The sequence below is a fragment of the Ursus arctos genome, unplaced genomic scaffold (assembly GCF_023065955.2).
Source record: "Ursus arctos isolate Adak ecotype North America unplaced genomic scaffold, UrsArc2.0 scaffold_14, whole genome shotgun sequence".
NCBI lineage: Eukaryota > Metazoa > Chordata > Mammalia > Carnivora > Ursidae > Ursus > Ursus arctos.
In genome coordinates, this window is record NW_026622808.1 from 65,933,039 (window position 1) to 65,954,558 (window position 21,520).

Genomic DNA, 21,520 nt, shown 5'->3' on the forward strand with positions numbered 1-21,520 from the left:
AATTAGACCTGCAGATTGGATCCAGCCGTGGGATCTTGTTGGGCTGGTGGCATTGAAAACCTCATTGGATCTCTTTGCCTGTGGGCTGGGCCTGTGCCCTCCAGTCCTCTGCTAGGTGCACAGAATTTACCAGTTACACGATCTGTTTGGCTTGATGTGTCCCTCCCTGCACCAGGTCGGGAGACCTTTGGATACCCAGGGCAGGAGGGACATGGCCCTGACCTAGACTGAGCTCCTCTAGAAGCCACTGTACCTCGCCCTTTCACTAGTGTTACATCATGAGATGCAGAATGCTGGCAAATAGGGCTGGTGCATTTATGAATGGGCAGAGAGTGAACCCAGGGACAGGGCCCCACTGTCAGTGTGAGATGGGTCTGATGTGCCGTTGCTCCCTCTTTTGCGCAATAGCAATAGTAGAAAGCATTTATGAAGCGCTTACTATGTGCTTGCACAAGTAGAATTCTTCAGTATGTAACATCTTTAATCCTTACCCTAAAGGGGGCGTCCAGCATTAGCCCCCTGTGGAGCCACCGGTGATTGTACACCTTGCTGAAGGCCACCCAGCAGTAAAGTGGCGCAGCGGGGAATGGAACCCCAGTGGGTCGGGCCCCAGACCCGCAGGTGGCCTCCTTGAGGTTACAGTGGCTGAGCCAGAAGGGCCTGAAGTGTTACCTGCTGCTACGGCACCTGCATCTGGAGAAGGCAGGGAGGGGGAGGACCCGGGGCTGGCCCGAGGGTCAGGCAGCCAGAGCCAGGCTATCCAGCCCCGTGAACTGGGCCCGGCCACGCTGGCTGCAGATCAGGGACACAAAGGCACAGGGTATTTACCGGGTGACCGGCAGGACGAAGGGCAGAGAAACACCACAGGTGTTTCTGTCCTGAAGAGTTAGATGGGGAAATTACCAGGCAGATAGGCGACTTCGCATTGATGGAGAGGATGTGAGGGAGGAAGGGAGGGTGAGTGGAGGAAGGAAGGAAGGAAGGAAGGAAGGAAGGAAGGAAGGAAGGAAGGAAGGAAGAGAAGTCTTCTCAGCTCAGTGAATATTGAGAAGATAAATGGTTTTATTTCTTGGTTGGGTGGTTTTCAGGGTCATCAGTAATGGACAAAGCATAGGTTCAGTTGCCTGGTTGAAGTAATCCCTGAACTTTCTTACCAAAGAAAACCCTGGCAGCCAGGCATTTAGCTCCTGGAGACCCATCCTGCCCTGCCCGATTCTTCTTTGACCTCCCCCTGCTTCTTCCGTGCTACACCCATGTAACAAGACTCAAGATCAAAATCTGGATTTTGAAAGGTTTGTCCAGTTAAGAGGTATTGGGCTGGGCTCACTCTTAGTGATAGATACAGTTCATTTTCTTATGTACAACTCTTCTTAACTGTCAGGTAAGAAGCCCAAAAAATAAGTTCATGTCATTGCCAAGTCGTAAGAGTAAGAGTAGCCGGCATCATTGAGTGAGGAGTCCCGTAATTAGACCTGCAGATTGGATCCAGCCGTGGGTATGGACGCACCACCTGCCAGGTACTGAGCCAGGCTCCGTGCACGTGATCTTCAAACCTCTCCACGTCCTTGCGAGCTAAGCTCTGCTTCCCCCATCGTACAGGTGAGCAACCTGCGGCTGGGGGGGGGGGGGGGGGGGGCGTGTCCCATGAGGGACACGTAAGTGCCAGCTCTTGAATTCTCCAATCTCAGAGAGTAGAGACTTTTTCTTTTTATCTCTTTCGGCCTTTGCTGATGCCCAGCGATAGGGTTTTCTACAACTGGGCCAAACTTTCCCTGTCTGACTCATTAACAAATATTCCAAGTGGACTTATCAACCACTTATGCAGGTGGGTTAAATGGGAAGTTTTCATTCATTTCATCTGTATCAGGGCCTAAAAACAAAACAAACAGGAAACTGTATACATTTTTAAAAAATATGAATTCAATCATATCAATCAAAAGAAGTCTGTAGAATTGTTAAAAACTGTATTTACAAATTCCTTTCTTCTCTGTACTTCATTAGTGCAAATGACATACTCTGTTCTGGTATCAGGGCTGGGACAGTTGCCTCCCAGCTGCTCTCTTGGCTTGCTGGCCATCCCACTGCTCAGAGACACCTCCCTGGACAGGGTGGAGGCTCTGTGCTGGCACAGTGGGCAGGGACGAGGAAGACCCGAGCCACCGGGGCTCATCAGGCATGCTCATTAAATAGCAGTGAATGCAGGGCCCACTCTGAGAAGTGCTGTGAGGAAGGCTTCGATAAAAAGTCGTGAGTGTGTACAGAAGGGATAGGGCCTTTCTGTCTCAGGGAATCAGCAAGGCCGGAAGATGCATAGGAACTGGATAGGAAGACATTGTGAGGAAGGACACCCCAGGCCGAGGTCCCAACTTCTTTCTCACGATCACTGTGGCTACCATGGATGGCCACATGCCAGGCTCTGTGCCAGGCATTATCCTCCTTCGGTCACTGGATCCTCAGAGCAACCCACTGAGGTAGCTGCTTCTCCTACTCCCTCCTTTCGGATAAGCAAACTGAAGCTCCAAGGGGTCAAGCCACTTGCCCCAAGGTCACAAGTAAGTTCTAGAACGCAGGCTTTGAATTCAGGTCTATTTGAAGCCAGAGCCCCTGCTCTTAGATTGATGTACCATTTTCAAAGAACTTTCAAATTCGTTATCCCATCTGATCTTCCTGTACCCGAAGTTTCTCTATGTCTCACCAGCTTGTTGGCACAAATGAGTCACCCTACCCGTAACAGTGTGAATTTTACTTGTTCGGCCCCTCCCCCTCCACTTGCTGGCCCGGGCTCGCTGGCCACCTGCAAAGCCTCACGACCTCTTGGTGAGGGTCCCCAGGGGCTGTCTGCGGTCACCTTTTTCTCCACTGCTCCCCCATTCAAGTTCACTGCCCAATAAGGTTGTGGAAGGTCCCAAGCCCTCAGCCCAAATGTGCCCCTTTGAGAATCCTTCCCCAATGAGCCGAGCCTCAGGACCCTGCACCCGGTGCGTGATCTCTCTACCCCAGCCTCCCCCCATTCCCACCCCCGTTAGCCTCTGTTTTCTTATCTGGGAAAGCAGAGAGTTTAGTTCAGTTCCACACATGTTCCCTGAGCAGTAGCTCAATGTAATGGTGAACCATGGAACCGAAGGAAGGGGGTGAATCAGGCCAGGCCCGCGATAAGACACACACATAAGCAATTATACCCCCAAGCCCCATGTGGGGGGGGTGGGGTAAGGGCCACAAGGGAATCAGACTGTTGTGAGAAGGGCCGTTCCTGGCTGGGGAGAGGCCCATATGGCAGCCATTCATCGAGGCCTTAACATACACCAGATCCTGGCCTCAGAGCTTTACCCGCATTAACCCATTTCATCCTCCCTCATAGCCAGTTGGGGCAAAGACCAGAATTACCCCCAAGTTAGAGAGGAAACTGAGGCAAAGGGAGGTGAAGTCATTCACCCAAGGTAACACAGCTAGTATGTGGTGGCAGAATTAGGTCTGCCAGCCCCGGGCTCTTAATTGCTATCTTCATAGAAGTGGGGCCGGCAAACTTGGCTTTGTAAAGTGAGCTCAGTCCTGACACTGCTGAGCTCCATCCTTCCTACGGTATGATTCTTGGGCTAGAATGGCGCCTCGTTTCCCCACTGCACCGGCAGCTGGAAGGAGAAATCCTGGAGCTCAAGTAAAGCTGTGGGGATCGTCTCCCAAATCATGGGACAAAACCAAGTGGATGGTCAGAGCTGTTTCAGTGGAAAGTTTCCCAACTGTGCAGTTTTCAGAAAACTTGGGAGCCCTGTGTCCTTGTTCCTGCTAGATCTCAGCCTCTGCTGGTATTTGGCTGATCACTAATGATCATGACCATGAATCTCAGTGACCGGGGCAAGCACTTCACAGGCACTGCCTCCTTTCATCCTCATGGCAACACGCAGCAGACAGTTGCTCTTGGTTTCACAGAGAAGAGAACCAAGGCTCAGAGAGGAAGCGCCTTTCTGGACATGACCCGGCCGTCAGTGGCTGGCCCTTGAAGCAGGCCCTAAAAACTGCCCTCCTAACCAGGACTTGGGTGCGTTTCCCAATTTCCCTTCTCTCAGTGGTTCTCAACCAGGGCTGCACATTCGAAATCCCTGAGATACTTTTTAGAAGACTGTGGCTAGGCCCATCCCAGACCAATCAAATCAATCTCTGGGAATGGACACAGGTTGAAACGCTTGGCTCTAGGACATGCCTGGTGTTCTATCAAGAGCCTCAGGCTGACCTGGAACTTCAGAGAGAATTGGATGGTGGGAGGGGGGAGAAGTGAAGGTTAGCCGATTCCTCTTCCTCTCACCTTCCCTTCCTTCCATCTCCTCCTTTTCCAGCCCACCCCGGGGACTGGCCTCCAGCCTCTCTTTTGACTTGAGATCATTTGGCACTGGGGTTAAGATTTCTATGTGGCCCCTCCCCAACACAGTGCCTCATAAGCCTGGCGCATAATAGGTGCTCGGTAAACATGTGGTGAGCAGATCATGAAGAGACCCCCTCCGGCCGTTCCTTCCAGGCAGATGAGATTTTATGGATCTGTTCCACGGGAGTTTAGAGAACAGACACAATGGGAAGAAGACTTGCCCGTCCGAGCAGGTAGCACACGAGGGCGCCCCTTGCACCACCTCTTTCCCAGCAATATGTATTTACTTAAAAAAAGAAATCCTTTCTAATTTAATGGGTAGAAAACAATCTCGGTTTTGGTTTGAATTTACATTTCTTTGAATACTGGTGAGGATGAACATTTTTTTCATGTGCTTATTAGTCATTTGTATTGCTTCTTCTGTGAATTGTCTGTTCCCAATTTACTAATTTACAACGAGAAATGTAACTGCCGAGGGGACCGGATACACGTGTCCTCCAGCCAACACACCAGCTCCCTGTAGGCACACTCCTCAGGATGCCAAATTCTAATCAGAAGATGCTTGGTGAGCACAGAATGAGAAAAAGGGAGGGGTTGGTTATGGGACTCCAGGATTTAAGGCATCAGGGCAAGCTAGACCTACCACTGGGGTCCACAGAATCCTTGACCATGGCTGTCCTCCCTCTTTCTCTTCCCTCGGCCTCCCTGGCTGCCCAGCTCTTCTGCAGATGGGCGTTTCTTTCTTTAGTGACATCCCGACATTCATTTAGGGCTTCCTCTGGCCCAGGACCCCTCCTTGGTCGTATGCTTGAACACTCAAGGCAATCTTCATCCCTAATCCCTTTGCCTCCTTGGACCACCTTCCCATTTCCTGGGGATTTACACATTGTAGCTGATGGCTTTTGGGGTGTCTGCCCCCCCTTGCCTTGGAATTGACCCCCTTCGTAGGTGAAAGCAGCTTCAGGCGTCTGCACCTTCCACATGCGGAACAGTTACAGGCTCGTGCCTTTTTCAAGCCCTTCCTTAGACTCTCCCGGGGGTCTCTGACTTCCCTAAGGTTAAGATCCACTGCTATCGAGGACTCAAGAGTGGAAGGGAAGATGTGACCAGCATGGTCCAAAGAATAAGAACTCGAGGAACTAGAAAGAGGAGCTTCAGCTGGGTGTGTGGTCTGGAGGGTGCCTGAAGCAGGAAGGACAGGAGAGATGTTGTCTGAAGGCAGAAGGAGACAGAGGATTTTAGGTGGGCAAGGCCTGGGTTTCCTTCCTGGTGGCCCTCAGCCCTCTTTACCCTCCTCGACCCCAGGCCTCCAGAGTGACCCTCCTAAAACAAATCTGACAGAGCTACTCCCCTCCTTCACCCCTATCCCACACGTGGGATAAACTCCCAATTCCCAAGGATGGCATTCAAAGTCCTTCACGGCCTGGCCCCAGCTTTCCCTTCCAGGCTTGCTGCTTTTCCCCAGCAGACTGCTGGATGGTTCCTGAACATGCCACGTGTGTTCACACCTCCAGGCTTCTGCTTGGGCAGGGCCTTCTGCCTGGGATGCCCTCCCCAACTTGGCCAACTCCTCCTTGTTTTCTAAGACCCAGCACAAATGTCCACTCCACCCTAGAGTCTTTCCTGAGCCCCCCGTCCTTCCTGAAACTTTAATCGTGGCACTTACCACATTTATGAGAGTGTAACTTTTCCAAGCATCCTCCCTTGCTAGACCATGAGGACCCGCCATCAAACACTGTGTTTGGTTTATCTGGGTGTCCTACCCTCCAGCACGGTGCCCCACATCGTAGGGCTGGATGAACGAGAAGGTCTCTGTTGTAGACTCACTTGTGCTCTGTTGTAGACCATGTGGAGCGAATCAGGAGGTCCCAGCTCTGGTTCCTACCCTGTGGGGCCTTGGGCAAATTCCTTCTTCTCTCTAGTCCTCACTTCCCTTCTCTGCAGAAGGGAGTGCACTAGAACTTGACTATCTATCTACAAGTTTTTTATTAAGACTACCTCTGTACAGGCACTATTCTAGAAATAAACACAATTATATAATGTATGTAATATATACATTGTATGATATACAATGTATATATTATATGTAACATAATATATAATGTATATAAATATTTCTGGTAGAATGAAAATATAAAAACAAAGTCCTTAAAGTCACATGCAATCTAGTTCTGGAACCAAGGAAGGCAGGACTAAGGCCTCTCAAGGGGAGGGAGTTTTAACTTTGGGGGAGCATTGTATTTCATTACAAGAAACATTATGCTGCCTTGGCCCCAAAGAAGTGGTGTGGTTAAGTGAAATAAACATGCACGTGAAAGTCTGGCAGAGCACAGCTCAAATCTCAGCTCTGCAGCCCTCCAGCTGTGTGACCTTTCGCAAATCACTTCACCTCTCTGAGCTTTGAAAGTTGGCGATTGTCCAGCTATCCCAGAGGGTTGCTGTGAGGGCTCAGTTGGATGTAGGACTGCATGAATACTGGAGGTCCTTTCCTTTTACTCCCAAGGAATGTAAGCTACAAGAAAAGGGAGATTGGACAAGAGACTCAATCCTTCTTAGCCTCAGTTTCCTCATCTGCCAACTAAGGGCTGCCAGGAGGGCTGATTTGAGGTGAAGTGAGACTGTGGGTGCAGACAACTGAGCTGGGGATGTTCAATGAGTGTTAGCTTCCCTCCCAGCGTGGCAGTGGGGCATAAACCCCAGCTCCATCTTCTTGGGCAGAAAGCTTGAAACAAGGGATTCAGAGCTCTGGAGACAGCTGAGAAGGAAGCACAGTCAAGCAAAAGATTCACAGGAAGGCTGTGGAACACGTGATGATTTGCCTTCTCCCATCAGAAAATGCTCTTAAACAAACAGCAAGTTTCCTCCATTAATAAGGCCTGTGGAATGCAGATGAGATTTTTTTTTCCTCCTCCTTTTTTGCTGATTAAGTTCCCCCAAAACCCCCTTAAGAATTTTAATAAGAAATGCAAAAATCAACAAAAGTCCTGCAAACCCTTTCCTGTTATTAAATAAAGGGAAAGTAAATATTGCAAATTGGACATATTTCATAAGAGGATGTTTTGTTTGGGCAAAAAAAAATGAGAAAGAAAAGAAAAAGCGATTTGCTTTCTGGCAGCAAATAGATGTCTTTGCTGAATTTTGGTTTCAAATTTGATGACTGGGGCATTATTCCTGGTTTGCCTGGAATTCAGGCCTTTGACATCTGAGGCTGACATACCCAGGAGAGCAGGAAAGCCAGGTTTGGGCCATGGCGGGCCTCTTCTGCCCTGTCTCCTGTGAGCAGAGTAGAGAGTTTTTCAGCCACCAGCCACCAAGGAAATTATGATCCTGAGCTCAGAGGTGGGTATCTGTAAGGGGTCACACTCAAGACAACAGCAACTTGGAGCAAAGAAGAATTTTATGAAAAAGAAGAAAACCACCAAATATTCTCTGTACCTCCTTTCTAGAATAAGAGACCTTTTATGAGACCATTAAACATATTGTATCAATACAGCACAGTGGCCCCGCAGTCAGGTAGACCTGGATTTAAATCCTACCTTTGTCACTTCTTAGCTGGGTTACCTTGGATAAATTACTTAACCCCTCTGACTTACTTTCTTCATCTTCAAAAGGCGAGAATAGAAGTGTTCACTAAGAGGCATGTTAAGAGCAATAAATGAGCCAATGCAAGGAAAGTGCTAGGCTCTCTCTATATCTCATATTATTTTGTGGAATATGCAAATGTAAAGGAAGAGGAAAAAGAAGAATTCTATTTGTTTGTAGTGATTGATAGTTTGCAAAGAACGTTCGCCCTCCTAACTCTACGTGCCTGTCACCTCAGCCCCAGAAGATGGGCAAAGCGAGCATCACCCTTCATTAGTGGTGGGAGCACCTGGTGAGCAAAGCGGGTGTGACCCCCTCAAGGACACACATTAAGAAATGGTCTGTAACCTTGAGGTCACAGAAAATAACCAAAGGGAAGGGAAGGAGGGAGAGGAGCCAGAGGGTGTGGCCGTTTCCAGCCAAGGCCCCTGCACCCTCTCCTGCTCCTCTCGGTCGTCCTGGTGTGGTCCCCACCACCTCATGCAGCGCTAGCTTCTCCCTGGCAGGGACGGCAGTCACAGCATGCTGGGGCCACGTGCAGGATGCCGGGATGGGCTCTTATGCTGAAAGTGCTAGTGCCTTGGACCCCACCAGCCACATTCTCATCACAGAGCGTGGGCCTGTTCACCCTAGGGTCAGAACCTGTCTGCCACTTCCTCTGATCCCCTTCTCCCAGGTTCCTCTCAGACCCAGAGTACTGGCAACTGCCATCATCAACTTATTGATGCTAAATAGGACAATTACTTTGGTTTTGTGGTTTTCTATCTTCGTATTTATTTGTTTACCTGAATTATCTTTCTGTGCAAATATTCAAATCAATGAAGAAATACAACAAATAATTTAAAAATCACCTATATCCCCACCCCCATATTTGCTCCTAGTTTTGTTTTGTTTTTTAAGAAACAAAACAAACTAATGTCCCTTTATTTACTACCCAAGTCCCACAGATAACTAATGAATTTGGTGCCCATCCTCTCTGTTATTTTAAAGATTTTATTTCTTTATTTGAGAGAGAAAGAACAGGAGCGGGGAGGGGGGACCAAGGGGCAGAGGGAGGTCAAGAGGGACAAGCAGACTTCCTGGTGATCCCAGAGCCTGGGATGCATGGGACTCAATCCCCAGACCCCAAGATCATGACCTGAGCCAAAGTCAGACGCTTAACCAACTGAGCCACCCAGATTCCCCCTCCCTGTTTTTTAAAACAGTTCAGTGTACCTATATGTACATTCAGTATTTGATATTGTTTGGGGTGTGTTTTAATTTAAGTAATTCATATTGCTCTGCAGCTTGTCTTTTATTGCCAAGCATGTTTTTGAAATCTACCCACGTTGTTATGTACATAAGAGGTAGCTCGCTCCTTTGAACTGCTGCTGCATAGTGTTCTTCCATAGGAACCTTTTATACCACATTTTATGTGTCTTTTCCTCTAGGGATGATCATTTAGGTTATTTCCCCCCACTTTTTAAAAATTACCAACCATGATAAATTACAAACCTCGATTTAAAAAAGAAATCTCTGTATGTGTCTCTTTGAACATCTGTGCCCCAGATTCTCTAAGGAATTTCCCCAGATGTCGAATGTGCTTAACTACTAAGAACAGAACAGACGTGGCCATACCTGGGATCCACTTCCCCCCATGGGTGCTTCTTCCCTGCATGACCTTGGACAAGTCATTTCACCTCTCTGAATCTGTTTTCTTACCTATAAAATGGGTGTGTGATAATCCCTAACTCAGTGGGTTGTTGTGAGAGAATTAAGTGAAACTATCTCTAAAAAGCAGCTGGAATAGTGCAAACGGTAGGATCCTGGTAGCTCTCATCCTTCTTGTTACAGATTTTTCTAGCAACTGAAGAAGAATCAAAAGGCAATGCCCAACCCTTTGCACAGGGGATCCCGGGCCCAGCAAAGCAATGCCTCAGAGGCTGGCCCAACTCACGTTACCATATGCTGTCAACTCTATCCCTGGGCCTGGCCTGGCGTCTGCTCCCTCAGTAATTGGGCAAATGTACCTCTCAGCATCTCAGTTTCGTTGCCTGTAAAATGGCATAACGCCTGCCTCAAAGGAATGGTGTGAGCCTTAAAGGCTAGATAGTAAGTGGAGGGCCCTAGTTATACTGTGCCCTCTCCTGTTCCTCCAGGACCCTTTCTCCTTCAAAGCTGTGCGATGACCTGAGGTCCCGTCTCACTGGCAGGACTGGCAGGACTTCAGAGCTGCACTGTCCCTGGTTTGATTTTTGTTTCACAGCCCTTGCGGTTTACCTTGCGGATGCTGCGGAGTCAATACACGGAGGTTTTGCGGGGTCCCCATGTTTGTTTTTCTCCCTGGAAATTGGTGTCCAGGAAAGGCTGGGCGCTTTAAATTTGCTAAAATATCTCCATCTAGTGGGCTCGCTGAAATACTGCAGAGTTCGGCCCTGTCTGGGAAAAACAATGGGGCGACAGCTGGGGCCGCCCTGCCCTGCTCAGAAACGCCGGTGGCTCCCCATTGTCTGCGGGGTAAAGTCCAAATGCCAAGCCTGGAATTCGCGCGCCGGCGCAATCGGGCCCCGCCCTGCCTATCGGACCTTATCGTTGGCGGCGACCTCCTGCCCGGCCCCGCCCAGCTCCTCCCCGCCAGAACCTCAAAACCCCCACCTGCCTGGTACACGGGCCTGCCCTGTGCCCCAGCCCACTGTCTCCCTCCTCCTGGCCACTCTCCCGAAGCTAAACCTCCTTCCAGGCTCAGCTCAAAGGCCACTTCTTTCCGGAAGACCTGCGGGCCCTTCAACCCGTCCTGACCTGACGCCAACACTCGCTGTTAGTTATTTTTGTATTTCCATATTTAAAGCTGTGTTTTGTCAATGCACTGCCCTCCCTTACCTAACATGATTGATTTAAATGACCGCAAGCCCTGCAGCCCCGTGGATCTGGATCCTTATCTGGGCTCCATACTTCCCAGCTCTGAGAAGTTGAAAGAGAGAGGGAACCTCAACCGTGAAATAGAGGTGAGAGCACCTACCTCACAGGGCTGTGGTGAGAATTAAATACAACTGGATGCAAAATGGCCAGCACGTATAAACACCCAATAAATCATCATGAGATTGGTCCGATTACATATAGGACACGTAATGGAACTCGAATTTCAGATCAGCAAATTTATATCCCAAATATTAGCTGGGGGTTCTGTGTAACATTTCACAAATGATGTTAAGGATTATTGTTCATTTTGTTAGATGTGCTAATGGTATTGGGGATATACACACACACACACACACATTGGCAGATTCTGTGTTTGCAAATGCACCTACTGGCTCACATTTATTTGTCATGCCAAAATCAATATTCACAGCACTTAGTCATTCGCGGACACGCACATGCATAGAGTGGAGAAAAATTCAAGTCTCCCAGTATGCAAGTTCCCAGCTGAAGTCCCCGCTCTCATACTGTAAACAAGTTTGCTTTTGGCAATTTCCTTAGTACCAATTTTTCTCATTTTTGTGCTTTCTGTTGATGTCACTGCTTAAAATGGACACCAAGCAGAGTGCTGAAGTGTTGTCTAGTGTTCCTAAGCCAAACAGGCTGTGATGTGACTTACAGAGAAAATACCTGTTAGATAAGCTTCGTTCAGGCATGAGTTCCAGCGCTGTTAGTGTCTTTAAACAGAAAGTAAGGTTATGTACTGATCAGTTGATAAAAATATTGTGGCAGAGTCTGGCAAGAACCTAACGCTGTATTTCCCCATGAGCAGTGGTTCAGTATTCACTGATTCAGTGTTCATGGTGACTCTGTAGGACTACTGTGAACAATGAGAATCAACTACATATCATTTCATATGCATGTATATATAAACATCAGCTATGCATATGCACATGAAAATGTATAATATGCAATAAAATTTATCTGTTAGAAATACATACTGAAATATTGTTAGTGAAATTAAACGATGTCTAGGATTCCTTTAAAATATTCCAGCAGTGGAATAAAGGTGTATATATATAGAAAGAGAGAGAGAGTATAAAAGAAACAAGATAGCAATGGTTGAAGATCGTGGAAGTAATGATTTATTAGAATATTCTTTCTACTTTTGTGTTTGAAAATGACCATAACAAAAGGTTTAAAAAAAACAGATTGAGGAAATCTTGGGGGAAGAATATCTTATCCGGTAGCTTTCACTCTGGACCCTCTGTGGGGACAGGGCTCCCAGTGATGCCACCCGAGATCTCATTATGGATGAATCTCAAGCTCTTGAATGCAGAGTACCAGGCGGAGAGGTTCAGGAGCTCTGGCTGTCATCTCGGCCCCACTTCAGACTTGCTCTGCTACCTCTGGCAATGCACAGTGCCTCTGAACCTTTTTTCTTATCTATTAGATAAGGAAATTGAATTGGACAACCTCTGGGTTCCCCTTCATTGTTAAAACCCTCTCATTCTGAAACCAGTATTTCCTAAATTGGCATGTTCTGGTATAATATTACAGCCTTGGGCCCACTCTCTCTTCCCTGCCCCCGTTCATCCTGTTACCACTACTCTGTGAACCTTGCTGAAGTTCTCTCTTTTTTGCAACACTCTAACCAGGAAGCTGTTCTAAATTTGATTTATCTAAATCAAAGTCTGAACTCAAAGCTGAGCAGTTAAGGCCTGTGCAGGCAGACCATCCACTGAAGCCCTCTGGTTAAGAAGGACCAGGAAACAGGGACAACACAGGGTGTACCAGACCATTGCAGAAGCACAGAGGAAAGTCACCCAAGCCGGCCTAGGGAGGCAAGAGGAAGTCTCCTGGAGGAAGAGATATATGAGCTGAGGCCCAAGGGGGGACCAGGAATTACAGCCACAAACAGAGAAGAGAAGGATGTTCCAGGCCAAGGCAAGTGTGTGTGAAGTCCTGGAGACAAGAGAAATTTGGGAAAGGCTCGGATTTCGAAGCCCATCACACCTAGCCCCATGAATCTCTCTGGCTTTATTTGCCACCCTTCCCTGTCACCCACCTTCCCCCACCTGCCCAGCATGTGTGGTATGCGTTCTGGGAACCCTGGGATTCGTATTTGGAAAAGTATATATGGGACTCCCTACTAGACCTCCTTTAAAATAACCAGGTCAGGAATAACTTTCACACTTCCCCACACTTTTTTGTTTTGCTCATCTGGCATAATTCTAACGATCCACTTTTCCGTAGAGGACACTGAGGCTCGAAAAGGTTAAGTCACTCCCGACCACCCAGCCAGTGAGGGGGGCGGCAGGGATTCAAATGCAACTCTGACTCCTGGCTGTGGTCCTTCACACTGCACAGGACAGCCAGTGCACACAGTGGCTTTTAGTCAGGTGTCTGCGAGAGGGCGCTTCCTTACAGGTTCTGGGCATGCTCCAGCTTATATACATCTACACTGAGAAAGCTGAGGTCAGCATCAGGGCTAAGCTTACAGACCCGTTTTTTTCAGGGCGAGGTCATACAATAAAATCTGGTCGCTTCAACTCTCCCACCCCAACCCCCGCCTCAGGACAGGCTCTAAGTCTTCATGCCTAAGTTAGAGTCTCGTTTCCACTACCTCCCAGCTATGTGACATCGGACGAGTAACTTAAGATCTCATGTAAAATGAATTTGACGAGACTGTTGTGAGGATTAAACGAAAGTGGCATCTGTGCGGGAGGCTGTCCGTATAATCCCGAGGAGGGCAGGAAAGAGACCTCGCTTACACCCGGCGAAAGGCGAGGAACAGGTACCGAAAACGCGCCTTCAGGCTCTGCGCAGGCGCTCTCCGCAAAGACCCAGCACGCGCTCCCTCAGGGTCTGCGGCTGCGCATTCGCCCGGCTTTGCGGCCGCACTGCTTGACGGCGGCGGTAACCGCCCTCCGGCCGGCGTTGCCGGAGTAACGACGAGCGCTTGAGGCTGAGGAAGGTAAGGCTTCGGGGCGGGCGGCTAGCGGCGTGTGGTGGCTCTGAGCGTGGTGGCCGCGGCTCTTGGTGGGGGTTCTGGTGCGAGAGGAGACGTCGCCTTCTCCGAAAGCTCTCGGGAGAGGGAACGGAAAGGGTATAGAGACTTTCCCTGGGTTGCACAGCCACCCCAGAGTGGGCCGGGCCAGGGAGCCAGGCTTCCTGGTTCCGCCGGAATTAGCGCCTCTCCCGTTCTCCGAGCACCTGGAGCCCTTTGCACTTCCCTTCGTTCTTTTCCGAAGAACAGTTCAGTGCTGGGGGCTGGGGACGTCAAGGTGTATAGGACACAGTCTCTGCCCGAGGGCAGCCTCAGCCGTTAGTGCGGTTTTTGCGGGGTGGCGGGCACTCAAGGAAATTCGCAGGGGGATGAATTAAGACAGGGAGTTATGAATTTGGTGGGCCCTTAACACTTTCTGACTTTGTGCAGTCTTTACTGCAGTTGCAGTCCCCGTCTGGCCAGCATTTTGCACGTGACAGGCCAGTACGAGGCTCCTTCGCCTTCACACAGTTACCCACTTAATCCTCACAACAGCCTTCAAAGGGTTATCGTTTGTTTATGTGGCTTCGTCTCAGGTTCTAACTTGAAAGCTCTCCAAGGGCTGGGTTGTTTGTCCCTTTCATCCTTGTCTCCCTTAGCCCAGGAGGTACACTATTGGAGCTTCAAACATTTTTTAATGTTGGGAGAAGGTGAGCTTTACTGGGTGGGAAGTTTTAACCAGGTTTGTTTGGCAAGGCGTTTCCAGGGGTTTGGAAAATTAAATGGAGCTACCTCCCCCATTTTTGTTTTGCTTTGTTTTGTTTGGAATAAACATTTACTGAATACCTAAACAGTGTTAGCTTGTCTGCTCAAGGGAAGAATAAGGAACAAGACCTGCTTTTGATAGTAAAGTAAATATGCTTAACACTCCTTGTGTCTGGAGTCCAGTATGCCCTGGTTTGGGAAAGGGAAAGCAACAGTCCCTTACAGGTGCATAGCACTCAGCCCCTCTGAGTCCCCTCCCTGCTCTGAACGATGGGAATAGTAATAGTACTTAGGGGGGCTGTTGGGATTAAGTGAGTTTGAATAGGCTATCCTGTAACACTAGTTGGCAACTTTGACTACATGTTGAAATCACCTGGGTCCTGCTCCAGAATTTCTGATGTAATTGCAGGTAAGTTCTGAGCATTAGGAGCTTTAAGACTTCCCCAGGTGATTCTAAGGGCAGCCAAGCTTGAGAGCCACTATTGTATACCACCCCAGGTTAATTAATCTCTTTTCAGTTCCCTGCTTAAGTGTCTGCATTGACTCCAAGTCTAAACCAGCCTTCACATTCCAAACCCCTTGACAACCAGCCCATTCATTCCTATACATATGTGTGTGCTTCAGACATGGGTCCTCTTTTAGGCCAGTCTTACAATGCTATGTTTCCATGCATGGGGCTTTGGGCAAATGACTGGCCCTCTCTAAGCCTCGGTTTCCTTGTCTGTGAAAGAGGATAGTAGCACCCATGTGTGTAGTATATGGCACAGTCTGTGCCTAGTGTGTCCTACCTACGGATGATTATTACCTCTACTAATTGTATTCATATGCCACATCTTACATTAATGTTCTCCTATCATGGCACTAAAGAAACATGTCTTAAGTTCCTATTGCAGATATGGAGAATAGTGAATTCAGTCCTTTATCCCCTGCTTCGCCTTTCAAGTTCAGCACAAAACAACTCCTTCCCAAAACCATGAAACTAGATATCATTTGGTTTGTCCTATTAAATTTTTTAAATAACAGCTTTATTGAGAGACCAGATCCCATAAAACTCACCCTTGTAAAATGCAAAATTCAGTGATTTTTAGTATATTCACAGTTAGGCAGCCATCACCACCACTGCAGTCCAGTTTTAAAACATTTTCATCACCCTCAAATCCGTACCTGTTAGCAGTCGCTTCCCATTTCTCCCTTCCCTCAGCGCCTGGTGATCACTAATCCACTTTGTGCCTCTATGGATTTGCTATTGTGGACATTTCATATTAATGGTCTAATACAATATGTGGTCTTTTGTGACTGCTTTCACTTAACGTAATGCTTTCCAGCTTCATACACACTGTAGCATGTATCAGCACTTCGTTCCTTTATTGCTGATAATCCATTATATATGGATACACCACATTTTGTTGATCTATTCATCTGTTGATGGACATTTGGGTTGTTGCCACCTTTTTTTTTTTTTTTTTTTGGCTATTGTGAATCATTGCTGTAAACATTTGGGTACAGATTTTTGTGTGAACATGTTTTTAGTTTTCTTGTATCTATACCAAGGAGTGGAATTGTTGGATCATATGGTTATTCTGTGTTTAACATTTGAGTGACTTCCAAACTGTTTTCCAGTCCTGTTCAATTTGAAGATGAAGAAACGGCTCAGAGAGCTTAAGTGGGTTGTGCAAGGTCACGTGGTAATAATGGCAGGTTTGTATATCTAGGAGGCCTATGAGCCAGATTCTTGAACCTTGTTCTGCCGCATGGGCAGAGGTAACACCAGATCACAGACTTTGAGATTTTGTGGAAAACGGAATGTTTTGTGGCAGGAACCTTTCTGTCACACACACGTGGGTTGGAATACAGAGTTCTCGCCATCAAGTATCCTAGCTCATTCTTGCTTTTTTTTTTTTTTTTTAAGAGTATAGCAGCAATCTGAGGGAAAATTCCAAACCAGCCATATTAAAATAAAATTTCATTGTCACTTGTTCAAGGGAATTTAATTGGGAGTTCTTAAAGTTAGCCATTTAATGTTTTCTCTTTTTTAAAAAATTCCTAATGTAGAAGCCATATACAAGTTAAATACTAACCAGAAGTTAAGTTATAAAAGTGAAAAATCTCATAAAAGCCCGACTTGTTCCTGGAAATGCCTAGAAAGTTTCTCACTAGATTCCAACATCCTGTCTCAAAAAAGCCGACACAGCATTGTTTAAGTTTTAGAATAAATTACTGTTTCTTCTGTTGAATACTAAATGCAATCATTGGCTTGGATTGAGGGATAAGTTGGCAAGTGAAAATTTAATTAAAATGCTCTTGGAAGAAAATCTCTTAATTGTCCATTAACATGCAACATACAAAGTTTTGTTATGAATGCTTTACAGCAATGTGTGTATATGTGTGTATACATATATTTATACACACATTTTATACATTTATACATATACACATTTTATACATTTATACATATACACATTTTATACACATATGAGTCATGCTCAGTATGTAGTTCCATTGAGGTATCTTACTTAAAAATTCAATTATTCTAGTGTTTTGCTGCTTAGCATACTTGGTCTGTTCTATGAAGGTTCAACTTGCCGATTCTTATTTTTCATTGTTCTCTTTGTAATTGATTTATCAATTTCTGTAACTCTTCCTTGGTCTGAGTTTTCCTTTGTCCTCATCTAATTCCTCAGTTTCTTTGAGAGGGCGGATAAAGGTATCATCACACACTGGACAAGGCGTTCAGTTTCTTTTTAATGGTCACGAACCCATAAAACCACTTACCTTCCATAGTTTTGGCCACTGTCACTGGCTCTTTCTGGCTTGGTTGCATCCATTGCCCAGTGGATGCTGGTATGAAGTGCGGGAGGCATTTTAATAAGCAGTCTTACTTCTTTCTCTGGATCCATGTAAGTGAAACGTGTGCTAGGGCTCCACTGTATTTCACGCACCAGATCTGCTCTCCGCTTCGATCAAGCTGGGCCCAGGACGAAGGGAGCAGCAGGTTCATGTCTCCCCTCTCATTCCAGGGCGTCTGTTGGGAGAGTGCAGTGCCTGGCCCAGCCTCTGGCGCTGTTTACATTTTCCCCCCTTGCATGTGGTTGAGTTTTCCTAAGTTAGATGTATCTGCTGTGGCTCTGTTTCTTTATCACACAGTGCACTCAACTTCATTTCCTTCCTTTAGCCATTATGGAATTGCAGCCTGTTGTGTTACCTTCAGTTTGCTTTCTTGTGTGTTATGGGCTTGTTTTGTCTCCTCAGATTGAGTCTAAGGCCTGGAAGGGAGAGGTACTGACTTTGGCTTCCTTTACTTCCCCAGGGTGCTGAGTGCACACTAAGTAATTCCATAATTTTACGGAACCCTTTAGCTCCTGACCTTGAGAAATAGTAGACCTTCAGACAAAGGGGGACAGATGCTGCCTGTGCTTGCAGCAGAACCCCAGTGAGAGGAGTGTAGGCTCTGGAATTCAACAGACCTGGGATCGTCCAAAGGGGCATTTTACAAAATCTCTCTGACCTGAACCTGTTTTCCTCAGCTGTAAACCAGAGTTGGTAGTGCTCTCCCCATAACAATAAAGCAAAGAACACACATGATGCTCGTTATGGACCAGCTACTCTTCTAGGTCCTTGATAGAGTCTGTTTTTATCCTTACTTTGCGGATGAGGAAACCAAAGCACGGAGAGATTAAGCAGCTTTTGCCCGAGATCACACAGGACATGGTAAAGCCAGTTCAGCCCTGGTGCTCTGGCTTTGGAGTTCCTGCTCTTCGCCACTCGCGTTTGGTGGTACATAACAGACCCTGAGCTGTTTCTGTCGTTTGTTGTTATTATTTACTGACTTACCTGAGAAATTCGGAGATGATTGACCTAAGATTTAGAATGTATTTTAAGGTCCTTCTTTAGGGAAAAAAAAAAATACTGACTGGATTTAATTCTTTGAGGACAGTGTCTCTTTTGGCTTTATATTGCCAGCACCTTTGATTATCAGGTGGCCCTGGTAGGTACTCAATAAATGTCTGTTGTCTGAGCAAAAGAATGGGAATAATCCTAATAAACAGGAATCCTGTCGTGTTTGCTATCAGTAGACTTTTGCATGGCATTATGACTTTGGACATGCCGCTAGGCCTCAGTCTTGTCCACTATAGTTAGAAATATTGCCACTGACTTCTTGGGCATGATTGTGGGAATTGAGATATTTTAGGTGATTGGGATTTGTAGTGCTTGTACAAAATGTTCTCATTACTCCCTCTTTTACTTCGCTGCTTCTAAATGTTTTATTTTTCCCACAGACGATGACATTTTCTGAGCCTAAAGATAAATGCACCCCCATTTTTGATCAACATAGTGACGGATTGGCTGTTTCTTTCTCTGTATTATACTCTTTTAAAAAACAGCTCCCCTCGAGAAATGGCAGAAGCAGTTTTCCGTGCCCCAAAGCGGAAAAGAAGAGTGTATGAGAGTTATGAGTCTCCGCTGCCCATCCCTTTTGGTCAGGACTGTGGGCCTAAGCAAGACTTCAAGGTATTCACAGCAGAGATGATAAACAACAATGTAATTGTGAGGAACGCAGAAGATATGGAGCAGCTCTATGGGAAAGTAAGTAAGTGCTGATGGCTTTGGTATGGCTACCTCTGACAGTCCCGAGCCAGCTATCCTTTTTGCTTCCCCCCATCCACTCCCAAAAGCAAACCTTAATTGACCCATATTCTTTCCTTGCCATTCAGTCCAGTGTAGGAGAGGAGCTGCACAATTTGAATCAGGTGCCCTGAGGCCATATGTTAATGAGGAAGACTCCCCCACCCTGAAACCCCCGTTTCAACAATAAAGTCGGGTTCAACAATAAAGTCGGGTTCGTGCATTGGCCTTTCTTGTCTTTCAGTTATAAAAGACATGCATGTTCATAAAAATGTCAAGCAATTTACAGAAATGTAATGGGTGAAAAGTAAAAATTCCCCACTGCCATTCCATCTCCAGAGGTAAACCCAGGGTGGCATATTGTTCTGGCTCCTGGACAGATGAGGCTTCAGCATGTACTCTGGCTCCTTATCTGTGGTCTCTTCTCTTTGGGGACCTCTTCTTAGATCAGGACAAGTTCTGGTTTTTGCTGTTTTCCACCAATGATAGGTTCAGGTTGAGATTGATAGCTTGCTTGCTATTTTATTTTATTTTGTTTTATTTTACTCTACTTTATTTTACTTTACGTTTTACTTTACTCCATAGCCAGTTCATTACTGGAGGCATTTTTATTTTTTTAAAGTAATCTCTGCTCCCAGTGTGGGGCTCGAACTCACAACCCTGAGATCAAGAGTCACATGCTGTACCAACTGAGCCAGCCAGGTGCCCCAGCTGGGGGCATTTTTTTAAATAGCTTTATTGAGGTATAATTTAGTCTCATAAAATTCACCCATTGTAAATGTGCAATTCATGATCGTAGTAAATTCATAGAGTTGTGCAACCACCATCACAGTCCAGTTGTGGAGCATTCCCATCACCACAAAAAGTTCCCTTGTGCCATTGCACTTAATCCCTGCTCCTGCTCCCAGCCCATGTCACCCGCTGATCTACTTCCTCTCTAAAATGGGCCTTTCCAAACATTTCATATAAAATAAATATGTTGTAGCCAGCTTCTCAAAGTGGGATACAGCAGGTGGCCATTGATCCTGGTGAGATGGGAGTCTAGGCCAGGCCCTGCCTCTGCCTATTCTGTTGCCTTGAGTTTTACCAAACCCAGACTGAAATCATTAGGTATAAGACACATGAGGTGTACTGAAAACTTACTAGAACTCCTCAAACAATCAGATGTAAGTGCTAAGATCTTCCTTAGTAGGGGCGCCTGGGTAGCGCAGTCGTTAAGCCTCTGCCTTCGGCTCAGGGCGTGATCCCGGCGTTCTGGGATTGAGTCCCACATCGGGCTCCTCCGCTGGGAGCCTGCTTCGTCCTCTCCCACTCCCCCTGCTTGTGTTCCCTCTCTCGCTGGCTGTCTCTCTGTCACATAAATAAATAAAATCTTAAAAAAAAAAAAAAAAGATCTTCCTTAGTAATCATTAGGTAATCAGAGGGAAAATGTAAAGCTAAGAAAAACAGAATGAATCTCTTATTAATTCAAATAGTTGTTTTCCCCCAGCTAAAAAAATTGGTAACTAAACATGAACTAACTTTGTTTTCTTTTTTCCCGAAAGGGTTATTTTGGAAAAGGTATCCTGTCTAGAAGCCGTCCAAACTTCACAATTTCAGATCCTAAGCTCGTTGCTAAGTGGAAAGGTAAATTTGTACATCATTCAGTTCTTTGGGCAAATTATTTTCTTTCATCTTTGATCTTACACTTCAGACTATTACATAGGAAAATTCTCTGGAGAAGACATAACATGCACAGTGGCAATTTTACTGCTAAAACCAGCAACTAGAATAATTCTCATCAAGGTGAAAGGATTCTGATGGTTGGTGAAAATATGTTTTATCTAATTTCTGGACTTACCAAAATTGTTATTCATGTTTTTCTGTTGTTAAACTGACTAGCAGGGTACTACGCACTCGGAAGGTACTAGTAGGTAAGTACTCTTCACCTGTATGCAAAATGAGTTTTATATTTTTTATTTCTGGGATTAGAATTTACAACAGTAACCATAACATTAATGAATTTGTTAAAACATTAATGTGTGTAGTTCTTATTGCTTAACTTGCCTTCTTTAACTTAAAAATCTTTTACCTGAGTGGGTTTGTCTAAGGAAGTCTCATGGTGATTACAGAACCAATGCCAGCAGATGAAAACATAATTAGGATTTTTTGTAAGAAAAAATACAAATTAAACCTGCAGTAAGATACCAATTTAGCAGTCAGATTAGCAAAAATCCAAAAGTTGACAATATTCTCCTTGGGGAGGCCCAGAGAAACACTCTTCATGCATTGCTGGTGGGAATGCAGGTGGTACAGCTGTCACAGAGGGG

The 21,520-nt window shown here is 46.2% G+C and overlaps 1 protein-coding gene across 10 annotated transcripts in view; it reads left to right on the forward strand.

Moving 5' to 3' along the window:
* TSEN2 (tRNA splicing endonuclease subunit 2) overlaps nt 1–21,520 on the forward strand; it is a 105,583-nt gene that overhangs the window by 45,253 nt on the left and 38,810 nt on the right. For 6 of the 10 annotated variants that reach the window (XR_008959133.1, XM_026501393.4, XM_057311947.1 and 3 more), the window contains exons 1-3: nt 13,716–13,811; nt 18,971–19,172; nt 20,756–20,837. Coding sequence is in view for 7 of the 10 variants with exons in the window: in XM_026501393.4 (XP_026357178.2) it covers nt 18,984–19,172; nt 20,756–20,837 (271 nt within the window). In the remaining 3 variants the exon portion in view is untranslated. Of the gene's footprint in view, nt 1–13,715; nt 13,812–13,834; nt 14,998–18,970; nt 19,173–20,755; nt 20,838–21,520 lie in introns of those variants that run through there. The other 4 variants (XM_057311948.1, XM_057311949.1, XM_026501394.4 and 1 more) reach the window with 3 other exon arrangements.